General features: G+C 41.7%; 1 protein-coding gene across 7 annotated transcripts in view; it reads left to right on the plus strand.

The window, feature by feature from the left end:
• elmo1 (engulfment and cell motility 1 (ced-12 homolog, C. elegans)) overlaps nt 1–23455 on the plus strand; it is a 109284-nt gene that overhangs the window by 72505 nt on the left and 13324 nt on the right. For all 7 annotated transcript variants that reach the window (XM_051955651.1, XM_051955645.1, XM_051955644.1 and 4 more), the window contains one exon: nt 12401–12537. In XM_051955651.1, the coding sequence (XP_051811611.1) occupies nt 12401–12537 (137 nt within the window). The remainder of the gene's footprint in view (nt 1–12400; nt 12538–23455) is intronic.

The raw sequence follows: 23455 nt of genomic DNA on the forward strand, positions 1-23455 counted from the left end.
ATTTTATTCCTTTCGGTCGATAATGGAATGTGGGGAAATGAAGCATTAGATAGAGAGGTGGAAGATGACATAGAACAAGACTTGGTCTGAGATAATTGGTAGTCTTAATATGCTTTAGCGGTTCTCAAAGAGTAGAACTGATCTCCTCTAAAGCCTGTTACCTCCTGACCGGAAGAAGATGTTGCAACTGTTTCCCTCCATTTCCCTGCCATTACTCTGTTTTCTCTCAGGCTTTGGACAGTAGCTAATAATACTGCATATTCATTTGTTCAGCAGTAAGAAAATCTAGAACTCTGTATATGCTATGAGAACACCTCAATAATTCTGTTCGAAGTGAGCCTATAAGTTACAGGCGACATTGGGCAAGAGAGTCACAGGGCTGTCGAGGCACTACTGTTCAGTCACTCTTTGTCATGGGTGTGTGTGTGTGTGTGCAGGTGACTCGAGTCATCCAAACTCATTAACTTGACAACTCCTACTTTAATGGCATTCCTGAATCTCCTGCTGTGATCTGATGCAAACAACAACAACGTGCACACACACTCCTCCACAACACACCTAGAACCCCAGAGAGATGCCTCAGTGTGAGATTGAAATGCTGTGATATTTTTGGACCAGCTCGCAGTGTCTCACACACTTTACAGCCGCGGTCAAAATGGAATGTCATGTTTGGACGTGCACTCATGCATTGGGACCGAGAGGAAATGGCAGCCGCATGTGTTTTATCTCTGAGACTCAGGCTGTTGCTAGCTTCAATATTTCACTCTGCAATTGTAAAATATGTAATAAGGACTGTTATATATATGTGATGTTAATGCACCACATTATCCTACTGACATCTGAAAAATAATTTTGTTTGATTGAAATTCATTTTTAAGTTTCATTGTTTCTCTTATTTTGAAGGGGCAGTTTGTTTTAATGAACAACTGCAGCTATAATGACAGTTCTTTAATACTAACAAAACACCAGTTTTACATGTTTGTTAAAATAAGGTACATAGTTTTTGTTCCAGGTACTCCAACATGTGAAATACTTTCTGCAAACATGACAAAATTGTGTATCAGAGCTGACATATGGAAGCAGGGAATGCGGACAGATTTTGTGTCTGCTCAGAATGTCTACTTAGAAAATGATTTATTCATGCCAGAAACAGTTTTTTTTTTACCTATCCTGTAGTCCTTGAACTCCATATCTCTGGTGCAAAAAATGTGCTATTTCAACAAAATCACCTCGTTGCATCCCTCATTTTAAAAAAATGCCAAAAAATACACCCTTTGCGTTAGCCAGAATCTCTAGGAAGCAAAATAAATCTGACCTACTCAATGCAACCATGAAGTCATAATAACTCTGTGACCAACAGTCATGCGACAGAAAATTGGGGATTTTGCCATGAACTGGGCTAAACTGAAATGTCTTTATAAAGACATATGGAAAAAAATTAAAAACAGAATTAGTTTAATATCTATAACAGTTATAGTCCCCTGAATTAGTTACACCTGAAGGCAAATGCTGCACGTGTCAAGTTTTTTTTTTTTTTTTGGCCAATTTTTGTCAATGTATGATCTCTCTTTACCTCTAGTTGTGTTTGTGCAGTTTACTTAGAAGTGCAGGGCTTTATATTGCAGTGAAAAACGAGGCCACAGTGAGTAAAAATAACCATAAAATGCCCACGTGCTGCTGTGGGGTTCAGAGGGTTAATGGTCTGTTGTTCCACAGGATTATTCTGAGACATTTCTGTGGACTTCTTGATATTTTTGTGACGTCATAAAAACTTGCCTTCCAACAAGAGTTCAAGCACTTGCAGTTGTACTTAACATCCACCTTTTTAGGATTTAAGGAGCCATGGTTTCAAACTTAATTGAATTTGAGCAGTTTCACTTTATTAGGATTAATTAAATTTCTGACCCGCTGAGACATTTTTCTTCGCATGCTGACAAGTCATTACATCACCTAATAATTAATAAGATACATTAACAGTTGCTTAAGGGCAAAATAGTAAGGATAATATAACTTTTTAAGAGGTTGCTGTTAATTTTCCAAATTTGCTTTTAAATTACTGGTCGTGCTTATGCGGCTTTATGAAATATGAAGGAAAGCCGTGCTGAATTATAGCGCATAAAATGTACCTTTTATGACATGTTTGTGTCCTATCTCTGTGTAAGCAGTTGCTTGCACTAATTGAAGTAGTAGGGGGATGAAAATGTGTTTCCAAGATCAAGCATCAGTATGCAAACATTAGTGTTTGCTGAGCAGTCGCTTGGAAGCTGGTCCCTTATGAAATTACTTGATCAAGGTTATAGCCGTGAATCCTCCACACAAGTCTCCCCCAATGAATCACGAGCGAAATGGATGATGGCAAGAACGGCGAAGAGCAGGCACAGAATCCCAAATATCCCTCAAGTCATGACACGAGCATCTCTTTGACAGTCAGCAAACCACTTCTCACAGTTGTCAGTTGCAGTCTTGTGTTAAAGGGGGTGAGCGTTCTTCAGGGTTTTCCGCTCCGTAGCCTCAGGCGTACAGCAGCAAAAGGATTTCAAATTGAAGTGCACAAATAACAACAAACCTGACAGATGGGTGCTCGAGAATCTCAAGTTTTTTGAGCATCCTCTGAGTTTCGCAGACACTTCTATCCCCCGTCGGCTCGTAACGTACCTTGATGGACTGAAGCGATGCAGCGGTTCAAACAGAACCCGGCCTGCTGCTCAGATTTGGCTTTCGTACTTGGAGCTCCTTGGATTTAATTTACCATCAAACTCCCACCACCCCGTCACCGTGTTTAAACTGTTACACCATGCTCTCTACAGTCTGTTTTCCCGAAAGACCCCTTACTGGCAGACCTTGTCAAGGGTGAAATCAGACAAAACAAAATCACTGAGGTCTAGCGCACATTTCTCAGTATGCGTCCTTTAGATACACAAACACAAATAAACAGTGGAGCTGATTAAAGGCCTTGCTTTGGAAGTTGAGTTCTGGTTATGTGGGGGGAAAGAGTAACTGTAACTCCTTGGTTATATGTATATATATATAATCGTGCCATTAAAATTACGTTCAATATGTTTTTTTCCCGCAGAAATATATTTTCTTATTTCAAATTAACTTTGATGACATGTGAAGACTGTAATACAACACAAGACCTTATAGTAAATAATGAGAAGTTCAAGAGCAGCACAAACTAAGGCATCAGAGCGACTAATGCTAATGAAACTAGACCAGTGAATATAAATCAGTACGGTTCAAATACAGGTCAATGGTAATACAATGGAAATGTGAATTTCTTTTGTGCAAGTTACGAAACGAGACCAAAACTCAGAGAAATGTATTAGTCTTAGCAGTCAGACATCTAAAAGAGGTCATTTGTGTTTTGCCAGTGAAACTAAAATTATTCCAAAAATAAATTCAAATGCATGTTTGGATATAGACTTTATCAAGTGGTAGGAGAAACAGATGAAGAGAATTGTGTAGCTGTTTGTGCAACCATGCTTGAAGACTTTTGATAATTCATTACCAAAAAGTGACAGACAAAAAAGGCATGCACTCATTAAATATAACAAAGCATAATTTCTCTACTTACCACAGTTTTTTTAGTTACTAATAATATGTGTGAATAACTTCCTAGTGTGTAAAATTGTCTTTTAGTGTAAATATATCTTTTTTTCTTAAATATGCAGGTTGTGTTTGTGTGCCGCTCCGTGCACGTTGTATTAGTGCACGGGCACATATGTGCATGTAAGCTGGAGGATTTTCTTTTGTTTAGTAATGATTAAACAGTCCTGTTTCTGAGAGATTGTTTGTTTGCAAAAGCATGACTCAGACCATCTGAGATATTCCTTCAGAAGAATCTGGCATGAGGTGTAATATAGTGCACGCTTTAGCCCCCGTATCTCGTATATTAAGATGTGAATTGTGTTTTGTATATTTAATAAATGCAACCGGATGCAGCTCAGGCTCACAAAACTCCCAGCTAGATGCACTTACGCAGGCTTTATAGTCCGTGAAAGCACATACTGCTAAATTTGTTGGATACTTGTCTCAGTCCAAAGCGCTGATGGATTCCCTGCATGCCTCCCTCTGTCTCATTTTTCTCTCCCTCCATCTGTTGCTCTGCTTTTTCTTGCTCTTTCTCTGTCCTCTAATACATCTTGACCATTGTTGGAGACTCTGCATGCTGAAATGGTTCAGTTATGTAATTAGAAAGAGGAAATAAGGCTTTGATTTTTCCCTGTTTCCATTTAATCTGTGTTCCCTTTGGGCTTCTCTTACTATTATGACTTATTTAATATAAGTAAACTCTTTTTTTTTTTTAAATCAATATTGTGGACAAGTGGTTTGTTTTGTACAGGATTATACAGTTCTTGCAGTGCCTCTATTTTGACCTTGCGTTCCAAAGCAGACACTTGGAAGGGTGATCTCCTTCAGCTGGCATCCTTATTTAATGATCATTAGTTTCATGGTGGAGATGCTCAAATTAGAGGAGCGAGTTCGGCCCATCTGCCCTGCTGGTGTGGCACAAACATTATAAAATGTTCCTCATTATCATTTCACACTTCACAGATCCCAAACTCGGTAAACCTAGTGACATTACGTTTTAAAGTGACACATGGACCCTGCCACATTATCAAGCTTCTTAATAAGCTTCTAAGCTAATTAGTTTCCTGAATTTTAGTGACAGTCTAGCGTTATAGTTGTGGTTGCGGCACTGCTGACTAATTTGGTAGCCACTCAGCTGACTAAATTTATGTCTTTATTTATTTTTTATTTTTTTTACAAGTTGAGCCAATTTATACTGGATAGCATAGTCTGGGGTGGTGCTCTATTTATTTTCATAGAAATACCTTCTTTTTTTTCCTCTTCTTTTTGAGTGCAAGTGGGCAAAATTGTAGATGTCCTTAATGTAATTTCCCCCCCAATTAGATTAACCAAGTCTGCAGAAAGAGCAGTAAATAGATTGCTATACTTTGAAAATTATACGTTGAAGCTTATTTGGAGCAGGGTTGAGCCTGATATCTATTACTCGTGTCTGTTTAGTGATGCTGAGCTGTTGTTTGCTGTGGCATGAGAAGTACACAGCCTGCTAAGTCATGCAGCAAGCCGTGGTCTGAATCTCTGTGTACCTGCTGCCTTGGCATCCTGCACAAACAGTGACTGGACCGGAAAGATGGTGCTGACGCTGCTCGCCGGACACACACACACACACACACACACACACACACACACACACACACACACACACACACACACACACACACACACACACACACCCTCCGATTGTCTCAGCTGGACATTAGAGCATGCTGGTATTATAATTAGAGTGAGGATGACACTTTTCGCTGTGTATTTATCATGTGGCAGAGCTGCAAGGTGACTCTGAGGGTTGTGTCGCTTTACTTTGTGCACACTCACATGCACAGATACACAGAGGACCTTGGCAGATGTCAGGGCGGCGTTCAGCTCGCATGTCTCTCTTTGTCTCTCTCTCTCTCTCTCTTACTCATGCACAGAGATGCACAGACAAACACACAGCTACACACTCCTCTAGCACACATGCTTAGTCACCTCTCTCGTGGTCACCAGTTGAGTAATTAGCTGAGGTCAGTGAGCCCTCAGAGTCTTTATGTTGAACGGACTCTGCTAACTTGACAGGTGACAGCTGTCGCACATTCGCACGCAGACGCACATAAATGAACATAAATCACACGTTCACTTCAGGGACATGACAGTGACCTTTGACCTCAGTCCAGCACATCACAGAGGATGGATGGATGGAGGGAAAATGAAAGGAGAAGAGAGCTGCCTGTGCCCTCTGAGTGGTCCTGCCCTCAAGAAGAAATTGGGTGACTGTGTTTAAATTAGACTCCAGCCAGTCACTTGGAACTCTTATCTGCTGACAGAGCTTATGATGCGTTTATGTCACACCATTAAAATCACAATCGCGAGCAGTCGAAGCAGGGAAAAGTGTTCACGTCAGCCTTTGAATTGTAATTGCAGGTCATAAATACTGGGATTTCCTAACATCAACATTACATTCAGTCTTCCTGAAAAAAGAGCGAGAGATGAGTCAACAAAATTGTTTCAAAATGGCTGCACAGCCAGCACTTCTAGCTACATGCTAACTTGCTAATTAAAATCCATTACTCTTACTGTTGATTCAGATAATTTAACCCTCTGAACCACAAAATCCAACAGCAGTTTGAGAGTAGTGTTATGAAAAATAAACCAAAAGTAGGCTTAAAATCATGACATTTCATAAAAATCACTTTATTCTATGCGCTTCTTTGCACAACAGATAAACCATTTGCTCAAACCACAATCTCTTACGCATATAAGAAGCCATTCCTGGCCAAGCAGTGAGCAGCCGTTATATGTATAGAAAAATACAGGGGATTATTTTAAGGGGTTTGTTTTTTAGGCTGAACTGTAGTCTGTGTTTTCATAAAGCAGATAGAAGACACGCATAGACACATGTTGATTCCATTTTTTTTTTCAATTTTTGGCAAATAATCAAAGAAATTCACTTCATTTTCCTCTTTTTTATGATTTTTGGCTTTGTAACTGTCGATGCCAAAACTCTTATTTTTGCACCAAAGATATTTTTGTGTTCTCTCTCTGCCAGCCATGCTTGTGCTGCTTCCACAGAGGTGCATGACTTTATATTGCAGTTAAAAAGAGCCCATAGTGAGTAAAAATGTGACCGGAACACAAGAAGCGCCCAGATTTAAAAGGAGATATACAAAGGTTGCTTGGTTGTGGTCTCGCCTTTTAACTAAAACCTCCGAATGACATCAAAAGTCAGCTATTTAAATGGTGAAGCTACAAGGCTCAGAGAAAGGACTACCATCTCAGAGAAAAAAAAATTAAAAAAAACTATTTTGCTGGCATTGCATGAGTGTAGCATTGGTGGACAAGAGATTCTTGTTCTACATCTGAATTTCTTTTGTCCTGTGTTTTCTTTACTTGGCACTGTGGGGGCCATACCATCTGTTGCAGGAGTCTTTGTTTTTCATGTTTGAGGTTGTTTTCTGCCTCCCTGATGGTGCTGCACAGTGGATAAAGATCTGAACAACTTTTGCACAGTACTGTACAGTTTGGTTTTTGTTAAAAAGATCAAACGGCTTTGAAGACAAAAAAAATAGTTGATGAAACAAAGTTAGTTAGTAGTTGCAACTGTTGTGATAGTGTTTGATTAAAAGGCAAAGGAAAAGCATACTAATGGAGATGTGGAAAAGAAACAACTTACACTCCTTGTCATTGTCAGGTGTATTTCTATAGAAGTTTTGTCTGCAATTAAGAGTAAAAATAGAAATTTCTCATCTGTTTTTCATCATCTTGTAGTAACAGAGTGTTGCACCATAACCGTAAAACGTCAATTTCTGCTGACCCATGTGGGCATATGGTGGAATATAACCTAAACTGGTCATCGTAGTGTCCTCTTACCCGTTTTATGAGCGGTACAGACACTGAACATCTGGTTGTGCAGATGGATGAAATGCATACAGGACAAAGAAAACTCATTAGAGCCCCATTTTCCATCCATCCAGATTGTCTGCTCTGGACCCATATGCTTGGCCAAAAAGAGTCATAAATTGCGACTTAAATTGAGCAAGAGTTCATATCTGCCCTGCTGTTTTGTGCTGCGTTACCAAGCTACAAGCAGAGTTCAGAGTGTCTCTGTGTCTCTGTGTCTCTGTGTCTCTGTGTCTCTGTGTCTCTGTGCGTGCGTGCGTGCGTGCGTGCGTGCGTGCGTGCGTGCGTGCGTGCGTGCGTGCGTGCGTGCGTGCGTGCGTCCGTCCGTCCGTCCGTCCGTCCGTCCGTCCGACTCGTCCATCAAAAAGTGTCAGACTCCTCAGGCACTTGTGTCCAGTCGTCCACCCTGTTTCGTTACATCAGTCACGGCGTGATGTAGTTTTGGACATTTTTTTTTTTTAATTTTCACTTCAAGAAGGAAAGGTAAAGTGACAACAGTGGAAAAAGTGTTGGCAGAATCCATCCTAACGCATAAATAGGTTAACTGTTGCTATAGGGACCAGTGAATTGAGATTTTGCAGACGTAGAATCAACTTTATTTAGTTTCACAACTTTAAATGCAGAACATACGGGGATTGTGAACATAAATTCCACTAAATGGATCGTAAACGGTGAATAATGCACATTAAAGTAAAACTAGATGTCAAAAATATAACTTCTGATTTATGTGGAGCTTTTGAGACCATTTTTCTCCTATGTTATCTGAATTCATGTAACTGCACAGACAACTAATCTAACTGTATGTGGTCAACAGAAAGTCATAGTTTATGCTTTAATTTCCGCTTTTGCATTATGCTTTCATGGCTTGAGACAATAGTGCTAGGTAGAAGGTCTAAAAGCATTGTCTGTGTGCTTCATTCTCAATTGCGCTATGTGTTTATTGAGTGACATTGCAGGTCTCCGCTTTGAGAAGGAAGTTAAGAGCTCTACTCATCAGTAGTCCTTCATGTGAACTCGGTAGTGACAGTTTGTGATGTTGAAAGAAGTTTCCAAATGGTTCCCTGACGCTGGATGAAGGCCATCGGCCTCAAACAGAGGTTGTGTGCACGATTTAGGGCAAGAGTATCGAGGATCTTGGTGTTTCTTTGGGATTTTTTGTCAGTAAACACCTTCAGGACACCCAATCCAGCTGGTATTATTAGTGTCACATGTTTCATTGTGCTTCAGTGTCAGTCAGAATAATGCTAAAGCGTAGTTCTGGAAATACAGAGGGGAAAAAAAAATAGGGCTGCTAAAGGTTAGTAAGGGTAAAAGATATAGTTGCCCACTCACAGTAACATGACTTTGCACTTACACAGTTCTATCTCCATTCAGGTGAATAATTCTAAGTGATTTTGTGCAGTGATGAGAATGATTCAGTTGTGGCATTTCAGCTAGCTGGAGAGCATCTGCAGTGCTGAAGGAAGATGGTCCTAATTTTCCTCTATATTCCAACTATCTGTTCAAATAGTCAAACACTGAGCTGTAAATGAAATATTTTCACTCCGCATTTGAAAGGAAACAGCAACTACATTTGTGATGACTCGCAGCTTAAATTTCCTGAGAATAAATGCACAGGGGAGAAAGACACCATCTTAAAGCACACTCAGCTGCACATTCAAGATGATATTTTGATTTTTCTCCCCTAGTGAGTGGGTGAATTGTGTTTGTTTGAAGCCTTCAGTGATCCACATTCTGTATCCATTTGGGTAAGACTATTACAATGCCGAGCGCCGTCTGAGAACCGTTTTAGAGAATCAACACTCTGTAATGTTTTTCCTGCCTCGTCCTTGCTGCTTCAGGTCCTGCTGAGCCCTGTGAGAGCTAATAAAATTGTCTGCGACTCAGCATGCCTTGCAAAGCCTCAAGATGGAGAAATTTCTGCAGAGTCACACGAGACACTTTGCTGTCCGTATCTCACAAATAAGCCTTGACATGTAATTCCGCTCACCTTGCCACCTCAGGGCTCTGTTGGTCCTATCAATAAACAGCCCATTTAGCTCAGAGGTCACTCCAAACCTTCTCAACAACTTTTTCCCAGTCAGCCAAAATGTACTTGACTGAGGAAGGATTTTTTTTTTTTTGTTTAAATGTACCCTTTCTGTTTTTCAATCTTTTTTCTGTTTCGCCTCCTGAGGCTGACACTGTTGACTAAGCAGGTCGTCAGCATCTGTTTTGGCTCCCCTCCATTAGTTTCCTGATTGACTACCAGCACCGGTGGCGCATCCCTCTGGATTCTCACCCTCCCTTCTTAATGTCCCATCCATCGCTCCAAATCAAGGCTCAGGTCGCCGTGCCCGTGGGCTCAGGGCATCACTCATTACACCGTGAAGTTTCAATCGCTGCCTGACCCCCTTCCATCCAATTTCATGGCTCCTCGTGGTGGGCCAGTACCCCCGCTGCTCCACTCTGGAACACTTTAAACGAACCAACCTTTGGCTCAGGGCCGCCACTCATCTCAGCAAGACGAGAGGAAGACAAATTTAGCTCAAATGAATGTCAAGCCTTGTTATTGTACCTCTCGGTTAATACGGTTTGGGCACTTAAAGAACCCCGGCTTTCCTTCTTCCTTCTCATTCTTATTTCGAACACGCTCGTTCACAAATAGTGGGGAGTGAAATGCTTCACCACCCTGCTAATAAAAAATAAATAAACCACCTCTGGATGTGGAATGAAAATTCTAGGCTTAATCCAGTTGGAACTGGTTGTCTCTGAGGGACATTTTGTGTTTGAGGTTGATGAGTAGCTAAATTTTCAATAACGCCGAGTCGTGCTTCATTGAGCAGCTGTATTTCATTCTCAGTGGTTGTTCTAATGAAATAACTTATAAACACATCAACGTCCTGCCAAGTCCGTAATGTAGAATCAGAGAATCCCTCCCAGGCCATTTAGAGTTTTTTTTTTTTTCCTCGTGAAGTTAGTGGAAATTATTTAGAATCTGGATTTTCACCACATGAGCCTGATCGTTTCGTCTTTGCAATTGAATTGTCTCAACGGTCGTTTTTGATGATCAGACACATTTGTCAGCCTAATACAGATAATTTTGGCACCAGTTAGGCCATGACTTTATCTATAATGGTTTCTAGCTAAGTGATATTTACTTGCTGTGTGTGTTTGTGTCGCTTTTCCCTGCAGTGCATTAGTCAGGTGTTCAGGTCCAGGCTGGGGCCTGCATTTCCTCAGACCCAATTCTGAATAATTGAAGCCAGCATATGGCATAAGTCGCTCTGCAGAGGAGAAATATATCAAGTAAATGGACCTTTGCCTGCCAACTGGCTGCTCTTTTATTAGTGTATTTGAGTATGTGGACAGATATCAGGCTCAGGCTTTGAGTAGTTATTGTAGCATCCATACGAATACCAATAAACACAAAATCCAGGCTATGATCAGATGCATCATTAGTGGTGATGTGTGTTAAAGGACTAGTTTCCCATTGTTCTTGCTCTTACTAAAAGGCCAAGGTACTAGACATTAAGCCATTTATCTTAGCTTAGCATGACTCCTCTGTGAACCACAACTTCTCCTTTTTGCACTTTATAAGCCCCCTCCAGTGAACACGAAGTTTTTATTTTACCCCGTTAACATGTCCATATGCCGTTTTAATATGCAGAAAGACGCATAAGCCGTGGGTGATTTTTTTTTTTCCATCTTGAAACAGCAGTGTACTGATGACAGTCTCAACCACAACACAGATTCACATTTCCAGGGTTTCAACATAACAAACCTTAGAAACCTGTCAACTTGCAGGGTTGGGTTCTCTGTGTCATCATTCTTCCTGAGAATCAGTTTCTGATTCAAATCATTTTGGCTGAGTTATTCCAACATTACTACTTGCCGTTGTGTTGAGCAGTTTTACAGCCTTTGAGCAAAGTTGTAGAGGAAGAGGTAGGAACATCAGAGATCTGTGAGGAAGCAACAGTATTGTCTCAACTCAGCCAGCTTCAAGCAGGAAGGGATTATTTTCTTGGTAACAACTTCTAAATATGTACCTTTGATACACCGAGTTGAGTTTTTAGGGATTAAATCTGTGACCGAATGAGAACCTTTAATGTTTGTACAAATTATACAAAAGCAATGTTGTGTTGCTGTTATATTATTGCCATTATTTGTTAACTGGTTTGCTTTCAAGGCGGTGCATTGTGTTTTTACCTCTGGACCAGAGTCACGCTACTTGTTTCTCACTGATTCTGGTCTTTGTGCCCAACTAAGCGTCAGCACATAAATTCTATTTCTGAAAATGTCAAACTGCTGCTTTAGAGATTTGCTTTGGAAGAGAGCATTTAGTGTATGTGTGTTTGTTTCCACCTTATTTAACATGCACCAGCAGGTTCATGTGTACTCAAGGCCTCCTTTTTGTTTTCAGCTCACATTTTGCCTGTGGAAAATAAGTTTTTCTCATTAGCAGGTTTTTATTGGATTCAGTCGTGAACCGGAGAAGGTTGTACTGGGCTAAAAATCCAGTGATGGTGATTATAAATTTAAGAGAAAGATGAGATAACATGAATAAGAGCTGGAGCAAACATACTGCAAAAATGAACCGGCAACAGTAACGAGGAAAATTAATTTGACAAACTTGTCAGATCAGCCACATACGAGAAAAATACAGTAATTATGTCAGTAAAAATACACAAGAGTCTAAAAGACTTGTTAGTGGCAAGTCAGCTGAAACCGACTGCTGCTAACAGAAAAGCTCATACTGCATATTGAACACCAGCTAATTATTATGCCTAGAATAATTTCATACTACTAACCGAAAATGTTTTTAATCAAGTAAATCCACTTTAATTTGTGTTATGTCAGATTAAGTGGCAACCTAAAATTGCTGCCACTCCCTAACAGGCCCATTTCACTGATATTTGTTGCTGTCTGTAACCATCTGCATCTCTTGTGTCCACAGCCAGTGAAAACTGCCACGACTTCCACCCCATGTTCTTCACCCACGATCGCTCCTTTGAGGAATTCTTCTGCATCTGCATCCAGCTGCTCAACAAAACCTGGAAGGAGATGAGAGCCACCAGTGAAGATTTTAACAAGGTAAGCTGCGTGTGTGTGTTTTGAGGAAGTTAAGATGAATATAAAAGATCATTTTGTTCCATTTCCATGTTGTATATTAATTGTAGCTGAGTTTGAAGTGCATCCACACTGGACAAGAGACAAATTGAACTACACTTGGCACCAATAGACCTATTTATTTTTCTAGATTTTTGTGATGAAGAGGTCCTCATTGCGGGAGAACATTTAAACATATTGTCGATAGTCCTAGTTAGATTAGAGAACTTCTTGTTTTTATCATGTCCTGTTTGTAAATCACACTAGAATTAGTACTAAAATGTTTCCGAATACTAATGTGTTGTGTTTAATTGTGACATAGCTAGAGTTTTTCACAAGTATAAAGTAGACCCCATCAGAGCCTACGTCATCAACAAGCTGCGTGCGCATCAAGGCAACGGAAGTACCGCTTCATATCGTTTACCTGGCATTGTCCGCACCACACGGAGTAGCAAAACTAAAAGCTAACGCTGAACTGTCGGCATCATAATGTCTGGCTGTTGTGTTTTTGGTTGTACGAACCAAAATACTCAAGAGGGACATAAGTTCTACCGCATGCCAATGGGCTCTCAGCCGTTTCAGAGCAACCGAAGGCGGCTGTGGCTCCAGGCTATCAAGCCAGCGGATTGGACGGAGGATACCGTCAACAATGCACGCGTGTGCTCTGTTGTGGCAAATAAAGTGAAATCAGTGCAAAATACACTGACGAGCTGTCGGTTCCCACACGATTAGAGCCACTAATAAAAGCCCTGTTGACTGTTGTGACAGGGGGGCATAAAAAAATAAAGCGGCTGGAGTCGCCGCCATAAAGGTGCAGTTTGCTGTGTGTATGTAGTTCTCCACTTTGTTGATGATCACCCATGCCTCATACATCGTAGTCTTCTGCCCTTGCCTTTGGCTGGGTAGGATTTCAGGCATCAAAACACAAAACTCTTTGTCAGTGTCCTTGTATCTCATCTGTACCTGTCCACAAATTACATAATCATAGGCCTCCATAGATTTGTATGATCGCAGCTTCTCTCTAGTGTACACTCTAGGTTTTTCAACTAAATACAAATAAATATCAGGCCACTGAATATTGGGCCACTTACTAACGTCATAGTCCCATTCAGTAAGTGTACAGGGATCTGGGAGCCTCTTGCCATTTGTTAAAGTGATCTTTTTAAAGTATTTTTCGCGATCTTTTACTGATAATGCACCCGCATGGCTTGACAAGCCACTGCCAGCCGCCATACTTCCGTTGCCAGGGTGCGCGCGCAGCCCTCTTTATTTACCTACAGTAAATGGGTCTATAGTTTCTGAAGACAACAGAAAACAAAAACTGACATCATAAATTTTTACTGCTTCACCCTCTGAAACCCAAATCCTGCCAGCAGCTTTAAAAGGTGTGTTATCTTTAAAAATATTTTATTCAAGTGACACCGTTTATAATAACAAACTGTAGAAACTAAAATAACTGTCATCTGATTTATCGGAGACATGTTCTATTGGGAAAATTAAGCAGATCTTAGCTTAAAATTGTGGTACTTCATGAAAGTTGTTTCATTTTTACATGTCTCTTGTACAAAATCAAAAATATGCCTTTAACTTTTAGCAGGTTTTGGAAAAGTCTCTGTTCCTCAGTGCAGCCATGAAGCTATTAATGGTATTATGATAGTATCATACTGAACAGAAGACATTTATTAGTTCTCTGTACTTCGTGTCATGGTTGTTGTTGTGAGTCCACAGTGAGAAAAAAATCTGGCAAGAGTAAAAAATGTCCAGAAACTGCTTGGGGTTCAGAGGGTTGCATTTCTTAACTAAAAATTTTAACTACACGATGTGACAGACTCATAATTTCATATTTGTTGACTCAGAGCCAGCAGGCTGATGACACAGAATTTATAGCAGCAGAGTATTTGCTAAATAACTGTTTTTAATGACTGGATTTTGCTATTTTAAGGCCATGCAGAATCGTGACTACATCATTAACTGTCTGGCCGGAAGCAGCACGGTCACATGGCTGCCACCTTATTACAGCTGCAATTATTATATCTCCGATTCTCTTATTAATATGGTATGCACATGCATGTTCCAGGATGAGCGTGCTGTGAGCGTTTAGTTTTTGAAAGAGGGAACTGTGCACACATCTCAAGGGCTTTATATTTTAGAATATTTGGATAGATCTCTTCCTGCATTGCTTTGTTTTCTCTCACATGAAACATTAGCTGCCTCCATTGGCTGAGCCCATGATTAAGCTCCTACATCTTCATTTAGAGCTCAGCGTAGTTTGGATGAAGATGACAAACTTCCTGTTAGCTGGCGAATGTTGAGTCAGCTCACACAGGAAATTATGTGTGTGTGTGTGTGTGTGTGTGTGCACGACCAGACGGTGATAGTAATGAGGTGTTTATGACAGATATTGTATGTTGTGCAGTCAATTGGGCATCAGTTGTAACAGTCAACAGATGCATTGTGCCTTTTGCTTGATTTGTCAAACAAATTATGATTATCTTATGGTGTTAAACACCAAACAGACCGGCACAAGCTACAAGCCGGTCTGTGTCCAAGTAGCTGCTGACACAGTTAGTAATTCAGTCTTCTGCTAATTCTTACTGGCTTTGCTCACCAAAAATAAAAAGTCTCAAACATCATTCTGCATAAAGGTGACACTATATTCTCTAACAGTGTCCAGCATCACCAGTATATGTTTTCAAGAGCCTGTGATTCTTGTTTTTGTTTGTGAATAGAGTGGCTGTTGATGTGCATAAATAAAATGTGGAATTGCATCATCCTCAATTATTTTGCTGCGAGTCGAATGATGGAACACAGCAGCGGGAGTTTCATAAGCCGGCCTGATTGTCATTACAAACAGAACTTAGCGCTCAGATGCAATGTTGTGAAAAAAAGTCTCGCTCTCAACTTTCACTAAAGACATGAGGAGTGATATGAAAAATGTATTGTTGTTGTTGTTGTTTTGAGACTTGTTACAGCATTTTTGATCCACTGCAAGAGGCTGTAAGAAGAATAGTGGCATATTGAAATCGAGACAAAAAAGCTAATTTCGTGGTGCGCTGTTGCATTTGTTGAATAAATGTTAAATCCACCTACAGTCTATTGATGTCCTCATCAAGAAAGTATTTTTAACTCACTAACAGATTTTGGAGTGGGATAACTTGACAGCACGATTGTGTTGTTGGTTTTATGAATTCAGAACTGAGAAAAGGACATTTTCACTGTTACACAGGAGATTTATCTTGTCAGTCTCCTTCTTTGATCAACTAAATGTCCCTCTAATGAACTGAAACTTTCACATTATTTAATGAGAGACGGGAATCCTGCAGCTATCACTAATAGGCACTGAATTACTGCAGCTCATGTTCAATTGAACGCGCACGCCATTCACACACCTCCTCCAGCAAGCAATCCTGTTATCCAATCCCCTCTCCTCGCTCCCCGTGAAGGTGAGTCGATTGAAGATGGATGATGCTTTCCTTCCCTCGCCCTCTTTCCCTCCCCATCCTCATCTTTCGTCACATGCTCGGGAGTTTGAAATTCAGCAGTAGCTTGTCGATAGCAAGAACGTTGAGTCTCAAGGGCTTCGTATCAGCTAAATGGTGCGTGTGAAGCTTGCCGCTTCCCGCCGAGTCTCACTTTGTGTGCACTATGAACTTCGAGAAATGTCTTGAGACATCAGCTCCTCTGATGACATTGGAAAAGCTGTCGTTTCTACCTAATTTGTTAGACAAGAATCAGTGTTGCTTATCTGTAAGTGAAAGAGTCATCGGGTGCTTGTTCCATCAAACGAAATGATAGCGAGGAGGAAAAAGTACACTGAGAAGGCTCGGATTTCTCCAAATCCTGAGAATTAGCAAATAAAAAAAAGACGATTTCGTGCTAATGAGAGCGGGAACGAAATTAGTTTTCAGTTGAAACCTTTTGCATGGTCAATAACGCGACTCGTTAAAATGCTATAAAGCAATGAAGGGAAATGGAAATGACAAAAAAAATCTACATTTAAAGTCACAGTGAAAAGCAATGATGTATGTCAGTGAAGTGCAGTATGTGGGTGGAGTATAATTATGAGATCCAGGCACAGCCCTCTCTTATGAGCTAAATGAACTATTACCAAGGAGAGTACTAGGATTTGGAAATTTTTTTATTTTTTTTTTTATTTCATTGTATCTATAAGGGATACGAGTGGGAGAGGGAAGAAGAAATCTTCTGAATGAAGAATAGAGAAATTGCCTGAAAAATAGGCGCAGGGAAAAGTGCAAAGCATTTATGTATTGTTCAGTGGAATAATGTCTGATTCTAATTTATGCGTAAGTGCTGACGTGCTGTGGACAAGAATTAATGCCTCTCGCTGCTACTAAAGCTCAGTGATTGGGCTTTTAACTGGACTGTTGCTGCCCCTTCTTCTCAGTTTGGCAGGTAATCAGCATTAGTAAACCAAGAAATAAATAGCCTGTTTCCTTTATGGTGCTTTATGAAAAATGTGGTGTCATGAGTGCTCACTGTGATATTCATGAATAAGCTTCACACAATCCAACACATTTTGGTTGTGTTGTAAAAGGCCCAGTTTGTGTAGTGTGTAGATGTATGCAAGGCGCCGCTCTGAATGTCACGTACATACAGTATAGGAGGGTGTATCCTCTTTAGAGAGGACGCATCCTGGCGTGGGCGGATAATAAGACGTGTCGAGGATAATTCTGAGGGTGTCCACTTCAAAACAGGCTTGGTGTATGGCTAGATTTCCCCCGCAGCTCCTACATTTTCTGCCAGACGCTAACAGCACTGAGCTTTCTGAGGTGTTGAATACTAAAACACCTCGTTCAGGTTTTATCGATGTTTGGACGTGCGTGGTGCTGTGGACTTGTAAGTGTGTGAGCATATCTTAAACGCTGATGACTCTCTCAGTGGCTTCACGGCTGACTGAGCATCACAACACACACACACCACACACACAGGCTCTTACATGAATTCATGCTCATTTAAGACAAAGGCTTAAATTAAGCTTAAAAACACTGTGGCAGTTAAGCCCACGCACACATCGCCACAGAGCTGCTATACTTTCTGCCTTGTTGGTTTTTTGGATGTAGTGTTTAGTAAAAAAGACAGAGAACAAGAGGTGTGTGTGTGTGTGTGCACATGGATGCAAGTGTGTTTAATGGAGGCAAGTCTGATGCTCCCAGGGCACAGCTCCGACCGTCAGCAACCGTTTCCCCTGTTTCCATAGCAACCCCTGTTCAATTACCTCTGCTGTGCTGCACTACTCTGGCTCTGTATCGGTAAGATGGAGCCACTCCGCTGCATGTGCCTGTGTTTCTGTGCATCAGTGCTTGTGCGAGCGTCTATCAGAGACTCTGTCTTGTACGGTTGCCTGTCATCCCTTCATCCAAACGTCTGTGCTGAGAGCTTCTCCTCCTCCTCACAGGAAAAGAAAAAGAAGAGGGGGAAAAAAAGCCTTCATCTCTCTCTCTCTCTACTCAGACTTCTCTTGGAAAAAAAAAATTCCTCACTGATGTAGCGGCTTGCAGCCACTCACAATACCCCTCCTCCTCCTTCTCATCCTCTTCTCTTATCCCTCCCTCTCCGTCTAAACCTCTCTCTCCCACACATACACACACACACACACATGCATACACACTTATCATGTGATCCACTCGCTGCCCCTCCATTGGTGTCTCTGATCGTGGCGTGTGTCCAATCAGGGCATAAGCCTGGAGATCAACATAAGCGAAGGCGAGCAGCCTGGCTGATGCTCTTAGAGTCACAGAGGGAGGGAGGAAGGCAAATAGAGAGGCATTACAAAAATATAGTAGATGGGAGATAGGTGAAGTTTAGAGCAGGAGAAGTAGGTAGGTTTTTTTATTTTTTTTATTGAAGAGAATGTGCTAAAAGAGAGAGCCAAGCAGTGCAAGTGAAGGAACAAATAGCCAGAGCAGGAAAGAAAAGGCAGAAGGAGGAGGTGCTGGAGCTGTGTTGACAGACGAGTCTTCCCTTATTGTGGCTAACGCTAAAGCTAACTGTCCACAATCAGCTAGACTGCTCATTCGAGGAGCCATCTGCTTCCTCCATCCACCCTCCTATCCATCCCTGCCTCCCCGTCGAGCGCTACAAAACTCCTTCTCTGGCAAAAAGAAAAGGCACGAGGATTCGTCAGTCATTGTGGAGAGCATCACACCACATTTGGAAGCATGGAGGTGACATGTAAGTACTAAGAATGGAAGTGAGAGTGAGAGACGAGGGTTTTCAATTAGCATGGATGGACGGAGCGAGAGGGGAGGTGGTAGTAAAGGGGAGGAAGAGGGACTGTTTGTGTTGTTGCCTGGATGCGGAGGAGGGAGGGAGGGATGGTGGGAGGGGAGGCATGGAGAAGAAAAGGTGAGGGAGGGATGGAGAGGATGGGACGGGGCAGAGCGGAAATAGAAAGAGGAGGGACAGATGGGACTGTGCAGACTCGGCGAGGCGTAAGCAGGTTAGACCGGGACCCACATCGCAGCCTTTTCATTAATACACACACACTCAGTCACACAAACATAATCTGCTGGATCACAATTTCACCCTGTCTCTCAAACTCAAACCCACATCTACTTAACTGCCCACATCCACTGTATCCCCTCCATCACACCCCAGGCATCATCTGTATTCCAGTATACTGTGTGTGTGTGTGTGTGTGTGTGTGTGTGTGTGTGTGTGTGTGTGTGTGTGTGTGTGTGTGTGTGTGTGTGTGTGTGTGTGTGTGTGTGTGTGTGTGTGTGTGTGTGTGTGTGTGGTGGGGGGTTGGGCTTTGTTGTGTTGTGAATGGGATTACTCCACATCACCAACACCCACTGTTTGTCACCAGAGGAATTCCATGCCACTACTACTGCTCTCCTCCACTCCACACTGTCTCTCTCGGTCTTGGATGAGCTTCAACCAGTGCTTTAGCCAGAGGGGTCTGACACAGGATTAGAGCGAGGTCAGGCCCAGACTGTCGAGCATGGAGCCTGTGAAATACTGCCAGCACCTGATTTCATTTGTTTTTGGACAAAACACAGTAGCATTGCATTTGTTTATTGTCCTATTCAGCCCAGTGTTCAGGAACAGTGTCTGACCTACTCTGCTGCCATCAGGGCCGAAGCAGTGAGATTAAAAAGTTGACAGACTGAGATTAATCAAGAACAATTTTTATAATCGATGAGAGAAAAGTGCTGATACGAGTATTTGTTGCATGATATGAGGATGTTCGATTGTAGGAAAATGTTCCTCACAGAATATTTAATTAACTAATCTAGGAAAAAGACAGATAAAAAAGAGTAAATTCATATTTCTAAAGTGATATAGAAGATAATTCGGTTTAAAGCTGCTGCCAGAAGGTAGTTCAGTGGAGGGTGCCAGTCTGCACCTCTAAATCTCATTCCTTGCTTATATCTTGTTCTTTTTCTTGTAAAAATCAAGGTGTAAATATGACCCATTGTGATTTTACCAGGGTGCAGAATTATTTCTTGGCAGGACCAGGCGTCATGCTAACTGTGTCCTAGATCTAGCTTCACATTGAACAGATGGATGGGAGAATGGTATCTAGCTCTCAGTAGAAAAAAAAAAAGAAAAAGCAGTGTATTTCATAAAAAACATACGCAGCATTGTTAATGATACTATTTCCTGAATGACAGGCCCAAGTTCAAGCACTGAAAAAGACATTGTTGTGTCTGTTTACCGGTAAAAAAAAATAAAGTGGCCTTAAGCGAGAGAGCATGATCCTGGTCGAGGTAGCACTTGAGCTAAATGAACCAAGCGCAGAGGTAAAGCAAACCCTTGTTTTATTGGTGTTTGACATTTCTGTTCCTGCCTGGGGTGATATAGAGGAGAGCAGATAATCGGCTTTGTTCAGCCATGTTGAAGACCGACCTGTCCCATGTGGGATTATTCATCCTCAAAAACCCCAACTGCAGCAGAGCAACCCTCACATCAGCCTCCACAGATCAGCTGTTATTTAGCCACTATTAAGACGTGGTGCTTCTGTTCTATTTTAGGCCGCAGATCAATTAAGGACGCTTAATGCAAATCAATGCAAATGCTTTCTGACTCTGCTCTTTAGCAGAGAGGACAGTTCACCCAGTTTGCCAGAAGGTTAACATGCGTGCATACTTGATTAATTAAATGGGTGTTGGTGCGTCGAGTCAGAAGTGATGTGACAATAATAATGCGGGTGCAGGAGCCAAAGGTTTTTTGGGCGGATGCCACGTTTTGGTTCCAGGAAGCAGCTTGGGGCAGCGGGTGAAAGTACTGCTCAGGCTGCCATATGCCAACAACTGTGACTGCTGCTGTCCTGCTTTGCATGAAACGGTACATCTATGAGGATAAACCTGCACCTCCCCCACTCCTCTCCGCCGCTCTCCTGCAATGAGACCTGCTGTTTTCTTATTTGGTTTCCTATACCTCACCAGGATGTTGCTATTCCTCCTTCTTTTCTTCAGTTTCTTTATTTTTCTCTTTCCATTTCTGTCTTTCTCTTCCTTTCCCCCCTCCTCCTCATTCTTGCCTCTCGACCACCACCAGCACCCACCCACCCCCCACCACCTCTATTGTTGAATTCAGACAGGCTATTTATATCTTTCTGCCTGACTGCTTCACCTCCCACTCCCTTAACAAGGTTTGCTTTATTGTTTTTTTTGTGTTTTTTTTTTTTTGCACTCGTGAGCATGCCCGGACAGTGCGCAAAAAGTGTGTTTTGTACGTGCGCCACAACAAATTGGAGTATTTGTGTTGGAGTCCTTGTAGGGGCGTGTAAGGTTTTTATGAGTTTGCTCTCCTCATGGTTTCTATGTGAGAGTATAGTGTGAATGCTCAGCTGTGTTTCCATGCAGGAGGCTTGTGTTTTCTTTTTTTCTTTTTTTCAGCGCATTAGTTTTTCATGAGTGTGTGAGTGTTTGTGTGTGTGTGTGCGCCTAAGGGAGGATCTCTGATCTGAGGCAGCGTTGGCCCACTCACATCGAGAACACCAAAGCTAAGCTCAGTAATCAGACCAGAGAGATCATCAGTCATTAGTATCAAACCTTCAGAGCTGCATGAGCCGAGATGCAGAGCTAACATTTTTGTTGTTCTGTGTATCCAGATAATGATACTGTTGTCTCATCCTCCACAAAAGCTCACCGAAAAACCAGCAGGGGGAAGATGCGAGTAAACTCAAGTTTTTCTTGTCTTTTGAGTTAGTTATTCATCTCTCTATTCATATATTTATGTCTGCGTGCCTTTCTGTCAAGTGCTTGCAAACTGTTTTTCATTTTGTGCCCAGTAGCACTCGCGAATGGAAAGTCTCCACAAGGGCTCTTGTGTGTGGGTGTGAGTCATTGTGTGTACATTGTAGGATACGGCTGCCAAAGGCCTTATCATTAGTATTGTATAATAACCCAGTTTTGATGTATCACTGCTTCAATCATTGATTAAATTGGCGCACTACTTCTGTCTGTGTGATGGTGCATGGAAGGAAGAGAGACAGATATTTTATTGCTCAGACAGTCCACCTTTCTGTGTTAACAAAGAGACAAGAGCTGGACTGGTTTAAAGCCACACGCAATTAACACTTAGGACTATACACACAAGAACAATGATTTTGCACAGGGGATTGTGCATTGATGCTGCAAACTATAAGGCACGAAATGGTCACATTATTAAAGCCCCTCTTTGGTCATTAATTAGACCTCTGTTAACTCATCTCTGGTCATCTCTCAGTCAAGTGCATCCGACGGAATCGGTGACATGAATGAAGTCCTTCATCCAGCTCCCTCTGTCCAACATTGCAGTCAAAAGTTCTTTGCCTTCCAGACCAGTGTCTTCTTCAAGCCTGTATTTCCTTAATGTTGTGCTAGGCCTGCCAACCCTTCTGACAGAATGAGTTTTCCATAGCAGGACTGAAGTGAAGATGACAACTCCCATCCACCGGGTCTTCAGGTGGCAGAGTAACGGCTCTCAGATATGAGGGTTAGCGAATAGCAATCCCGGACCAAATTACGGGCTGCCCTTTGACAAGGCATAGCCCCATTGCGGGGTTACGTGAAGATCCATTCGGGAAGCAGGAATGGTGACAGCATCGGTGGGTGAACATCGATAGACAGCTGTTTCTGTCATTGATGCCTGTTTAAGCGGACTAGCTGTAAAGAGTCAGCAGGTAGGAAATTGTGCTCCCTTCAGTGGGGAACTGCTCCTGTGATAGTCTTGGCAAGTTGTCACAGTATTTCTGCTGATAGAAATTCATGATGAATTCAGTTTCTGTATGTAAGTGGCATACTTAAATTTAGTTTTTTTTAATGGAAGTGATCTCTTCCTGCCTTAGAATAGCTTTGATGGAACTTTAAGCTGCTGCTTCTTCTAAAATTGAGATTTATGACTTCCCTGCCTCTTTGCAACTCGAGCGTACCAGCTCACCTATGAATTATCCACTTTGAAAAATCCCTACATTTCATGATGGCAAGTTGTCATATCAGAGTAACTCATCCGTACATGTTTTCAAATCAGAAATGGTAAGTTGGCAAGGCTTTGGTTTATGTAAAAACCCTAGAAGACTGAATCCATGTTTTTGAGACCGTCATTGAAGCGCTACAGCTTGGAAGTAGAAATGCTCATCCATGGCCCTGACTGCTTATGTTGCTCATTATACTTCATCCAGCATATAAAAAGCAGCATATGGACACTGGAGGGGATGTTTAATTTTTCAATCTGATATCCTCATTCTGCTTGATATTTTCCGCTATGCTTGAAATCCCACTAACTTCATAAACTCCGCATCCTGCCAGTCCCTGAATCCCATTGCATGTTGTACAAAATCACTGCATCCGCCGGCTAAAATTTCTTTGTACTGTGCAATGCCAAACTTGCACTTTTTGCATTAAAAAAAAATCCTGGTCACCGGCTTAAATGGGAACTGCTTGCATTATTCATG

Source organism: Acanthochromis polyacanthus, chromosome 11, assembly GCF_021347895.1.
Source record: "Acanthochromis polyacanthus isolate Apoly-LR-REF ecotype Palm Island chromosome 11, KAUST_Apoly_ChrSc, whole genome shotgun sequence".
Lineage (NCBI taxonomy): Eukaryota > Metazoa > Chordata > Actinopteri > Pomacentridae > Acanthochromis > Acanthochromis polyacanthus.